The sequence below is a fragment of the Drosophila persimilis genome, unplaced genomic scaffold, assembly GCF_003286085.1.
Source record: "Drosophila persimilis strain 14011-0111.01,24,50 unplaced genomic scaffold, DperRS2 tig00000697-arrow-arrow-pilon, whole genome shotgun sequence".
In the NCBI taxonomy this organism is placed as follows: Eukaryota; Metazoa; Arthropoda; class Insecta; order Diptera; family Drosophilidae; genus Drosophila; species Drosophila persimilis.
The window spans coordinates 700688-705813 of NW_020825338.1; the positions used below are offsets into that span (position 1 = coordinate 700688).

General features: G+C 53.8%; 1 protein-coding gene across 1 annotated transcript; it reads left to right on the top strand.

Annotated features, from left to right (window-relative positions):
• The first annotated feature begins 272 nt into the window (after window positions 1–272).
• On the top strand, window positions 273–781 carry LOC113566440. Its single transcript, XM_026991942.1, has 2 exons — window positions 273–625; window positions 695–781. The coding sequence occupies exons 1-2, from the start codon at window positions 286–288 to the stop codon at window positions 730–732; spliced, it is 378 nt and encodes a 125-aa protein (XP_026847743.1). The 5' UTR covers window positions 273–285; the 3' UTR covers window positions 733–781.
• The last annotated feature ends 4345 nt before the right edge of the window (window positions 782–5126 follow it).

Sequence of the window (5126 nt, forward strand, 5' to 3'; positions counted from 1 at the left end):
ACGTGATTTAAAATTAGCGGGCTGTTGACGTTGACATGAATTAACATTAACATTAAACATGAAACTAATGGTCTGGCAGCCCTTATTTGTCAATCACAGAATTAACGTACATAAAGCAGCTGGTCACAAACAGATAATTATTGACAATATTTTAACAATTATTTACATTTTAATCTAATTTAATTATATTTTATTTCTATTTGCAGGTACTGGATCATCATCGTCGTCTGGAGCAGTGAGTTTGGCACGGTGCGCAACCGTAAAGCGCTGGATGAGCGCGTGTGCATGTTGCGGCAGGAGACGTGGACATTGCACAGCGCCGTGCAGAGTGGATGGAGCGATCGCCGTGGTCCTCCAGGTGACCCGGGATTCGGCCAAATTTGTGTGGCGATGGTTGCCAGCAGCCATGAAGTGCAGGAAAACCATCCCTGCGTGGATTCGGATGCGCCATGTGTGCAGCGCAAGCGTGTCCAAATTGGCATTCATGGCCTGCCAGCAGCCGTGGTGACGCTCGTCGATTGGACCCCTCCGGAGCCCGGATGCCGTGGTGACGCCCATGGAGAAGCATCGGAGGAACGACTGGAGGTATCGCCCGGTGTCGCAAGCGTGTTTTCACACGCTTCAGGTGAGTATTTGTGGTTCTCTGTGGATGGAATAAACGCGTGCAAATTAAAACCATTTTTACACTCACCAGGAATACCGACAAAGACCAACACAGGAGTATTGGTCTAGCTGCGGCCGGATTGCGGCATCCCAGTGAGCGGCGCCTTGCTGCAACAGAGTGCAGAGTGACTGCGGCGGTGTGTGCAATGTGCCGGCCGGAATCATTCCAAATTTGGTTGCTCTGGCTCTTATGGGTTCTGAGATCCTTGAACTCATATTTTGAAATTGGCAAAACCGACCATGAAACCTGTGTGTTAGAGAGAGACAGGGCGAGAAAAAATGAAATTGTTTTCTTGATGCTGGCTATAATAATAATACTATCCAATTCAGATTCTGCAGTCTAAAAGATATGGTCATTCTTTGCGTTTTTGGTTTTCTCATATCTTTAAGATCGTGGATGCCACAGATTTTCGTCCTTTGTGGGGGCGGAAGTGGGCGGGGCGAAGTTTTGAAATATTTTTGTAGCAGTGACATATCACAGAAGTCTGGATCCAAAACATCGTTGCTCTAGCTCTTATAGTCTTTGAGCATTAGGCGCTGAAGGGGACCGACAGACGGACGGACGGACGGACGGACAGACGGACAGACAGACAGACAGACAGGGCTCAATCGACTCGGCTATTGATGCTGATCAAGAATATATATACTTTATGGGGTCGGAAACGATTCCTTCTGGACGTTACACACATCCAGGCCGTCAGCCGTCGGGTGCTACAGGGGGATAAACGGATGTCGGGTCGGCTCGTCACAACTGTAGACTCGGAACGGGGCACAGGCGCCTCGGGTTCATGGCTTGCCCTGGATCCAAGGTGACTGTGCTCCGCGTCATAGGATACAGGTGGGCACGAGCGAACCGGCACCCGCCGTAACTGTACACACCGGCGGAAGTGCGACTATACTCTCCCCGTGAGGGCGGCTGGAAACAGGCCCTGGTACGGTCATGTCTCTACCAGGATGCTGGCTAATTGTAGTCGGGCGAAGAGAAGAAAACTCTCAGTGAAATAACCCCAATCCAAGGTGACACTGTCATATGCCGAGGGATGCATGGCCGAGGGGGTGCTCGGTCGCTTATATGCGGACTCTGGATACCTGCCGACCTCCAGTTTTAATAAGGCTTCCCGGGGCACGCGGGCTATGCCCCGGGCGACTAACCCCTTCCCGCCTACTCGTGGGATCAAATATGCCAAATTTAAATATTACAACAAAAAACACCGCAAAGGAGCACGGCACTCCTCCTAAAGTTCCGGAGGGAAAAGACAATCCCTCTACAAACGCACCTGGGAAACCAGTGCCCAAAAAGACGGGGAAGGAGACTAAGTCGGTCCACCGTCTCGAGGCAGCAGGCGCTGTGAGGAGAGGACCGAAAAGCCAATCGGGCCAATCCACGTCGGGGGGCCCCAAGGGCGACCCGGTTACCGGGGGGACGACCATGCAGAGCGATATCGCGGCTGGCGGACCCCTTGGGACCGGGAACCCCTTGACACCCCCGGCAGGCGGCGCCTCTGCCTCGAAAGATAGGCCAAAGTTCCAGGACAAAAGACGTGCGGCCTTCATCCTGGGCAACGACGACCCTGTGTTCCTGGCGTCTGCCCAGGGAATCGAATCGCGGCGATGGGCCAAGACAGTCCTGCCCGACTACCAGCCAGCCAAAGCTGGCAAGGCCACAGCCAAGGCCCCAAGCAAGCGGCAACGCTCGGCGGAGGACACCGCCACACAAGTCCAACAGGCCAAGAGGACGAAGACACTGAGCAGCCGCTCGTTTGCCGAGGTGGCGAGGGGAAAAACCCTGATTGGAGTCCTAGACAGGGGCTCTAAAGACGGGCAGATCCCTAGGGACAAGTGGCACCTCGTGGAAAACGAGCTCCAAGACCGTTTCCTCCAGGAGTTGGAGGAGAATGGAGGACCACCGCCCAAGTGTGAGGACGCCGGGTGGCACCAAGGCAGGGTGAAAGCCATCGCCTGCCAAGATGCTCGCGAAGGCGGCCCTCTACGCGAAGGCGGTAGCATCGCTCAAGGAGGTCTACCCAGGAGCCCAGCTGGAGGCCGTGAAGTGGGAGGACATTCCCAGGAAGCCGAGGGCCAGAGCGTGGGCCTCGGCGAAGCCTGCAGAGCCGGATAAGACTCTCCGGATTCTGCAGGTCTGCAACCCCCACCTTCCCACAGCCGATTGGAAGGTGGCCAAGGTAGAGGAGACCAACGGGCAGAGGCGCCAAATCATCCTCGTCCTGAACGAGGAGTCGGTCAGACTTCTCCACGACACGGAGGGCGCTGTGGACTACGGCTACAAGAAGGTAGTCGTAGTACCGTACAAGTCCGACTCCAAAGGCATGCAACCGACGGTCGAGCCAGACCTGGAGCCCCCGGAGATCCCTAGTATGAAGATCAAGCCTGCGATGTCAGACGTGGCATCAGTGGTGTCGGATGACATCCTAGATGGTTACGTGTCAGACGTGAGCGATCTCACTAGGGATCTCAAGCACATCGGGGTCGCGGAGGAGTTGTACTCTTCGGAGAGCGACCACGACAGGACAATGGTGGAGGTGAACCTCAGGAATGTCACTGATACTCCTGCAGATAAACCTCCACCATTGTAAGGCAGCATGCGCTGCTCTCCTGCTCCACCTAGCCAAGGGTGGAGCCGACATAGTCCTCATTCAGGAGCCCTGGATCCTCGGAAACAGGGTCTCTGGTCTGAGGACTCCTGACTATAAGCTATACGTAGCTGACTCCGCAGGTAAAACTCGCACCTGCATCCTTGCAAAAAGAGATTTGCACTTATTTTTGCTCCCAAATTTCAGCAATGAAGACCAAACAGTAGTGAGCCTCGAAGGCCAGGGGTGCTCACTGAGAATCTGCTCCACGTACATGGGTCACGACCAACCAGACCCCCCTCCACAGGCGCTCAGGGCGCTAATCACAGACTGCGAGGCCAAGGACACCGGCCTAATCGTAGGGTGCGACGGCAATGCACACCACTGCCAGTGGGGAAGCACTGACACCAACGAAAGGGGTGAGTACCTTTTCAACTATTTACTGACCACTCAGATGGTCCTTTTAAATAGGGGGAGTGATCCCACCTTCATTATTAAAAACAGCAAGGAGGTCCTGGACCTCACACTTGCCTCTCATGAGTTACACGGGAACATCGTATCCTGGAGGGTCCTGGAAGAGCACTCCTTCTCGGACCACAGGTACGTGGAAACCGTATTCTCTTTTTCACTACCAAGACCAGCTCAATTTCGGAACCTTAGGCGAACAAACTGGGCTCGGTACTCAGACCACCTCTGTCGTGTTCTCCCTGAGACTCCACCTGAGGAGGAGATCTCCAGGGAAGCCACGACTCATCTTGTTAAACTATTTACCGACGCCTGCAATGAGGCGCTCGATAAATCCTGCCCCTCTGGCAAGTGCAGAGGCCGGAAGAAACCTGAATGGTGGAATCCGAAACTGAGGGAACTCCGGAAAGCCTCCCGAAGACTCTTCAATAAAGCTAAGGCTGAAAACGCTGAGCAGAACTGGGCCGATTACAAGGCCAGTCTGTCAGTTTACAATAAAGAACTGAGGAAAGCCAAACGCGCCTCATGGCGTAAGTTCTGTAGCGACATTGAGAATAACTCGGAAGCCTCGCGCTTGCGCAAAGTTCTCTCGAAGACCACACCCACTCTGGGCTACCTGAAGAATGCCGACCAATCATGGACAACGTCCAGCAATGAGTCGCTAAATCTTCTCCTTAACACCCACTTTCCCGGCTGCGTTGAAAATAGACCACACTACATCGCGGCTCATGCCGTTGCCTCAAGTGATATTATGAACCTGCTAAGCCAGGAGAACATTTCCTGGGCAATCAAAAGCTTCAAACCATACAAGTCTGCGGGACCAGATGACATCCCTGCCCAACTGATTCACGCTGGACAAAAAGCCACTAATTGGCTCAAAAGGATATACGAGGGAATCTTCTCCCATGGATATATCCCGGAAACCTGGCTTCATACCAAAGTCGTCTTCATCCCCAAGGCAGGCAAGCCCTCGCACACTGCCCCCAAAGATTTCAGACCCATAAGTCTATCGTCCTTCCTTCTGAAGACGATGGAACGGCTTTTGGGGATGCATCTCACGGTAAATATTCCGCCTAGTCTATTCTCAGACTCCCAGCATGCCTATCAGAAAGGAAGATCCACCGAAACGGCCCTACACACGATCACATTGATCATAGAAGCGTCCCTCAACTGTAAGGAGTACACCCTGTTAGCCTTCCTCGACAGGCGCTTTTAACAACATCCTTCCGACCGCCATAACGGGCGCAGTGACGGATCTGGGGGTTGACTCCCGGACGGTGAGCCTGATTGATCAGATGCTACAATGCAGGACGGTTGAGGCATCACTGGGGACGTCAACGTCCACCAGATTTGTCAGTAGAGGCACCCCGCAGGGCGGAGTCCTCTCGCCCCTCCTATGGAACGTGG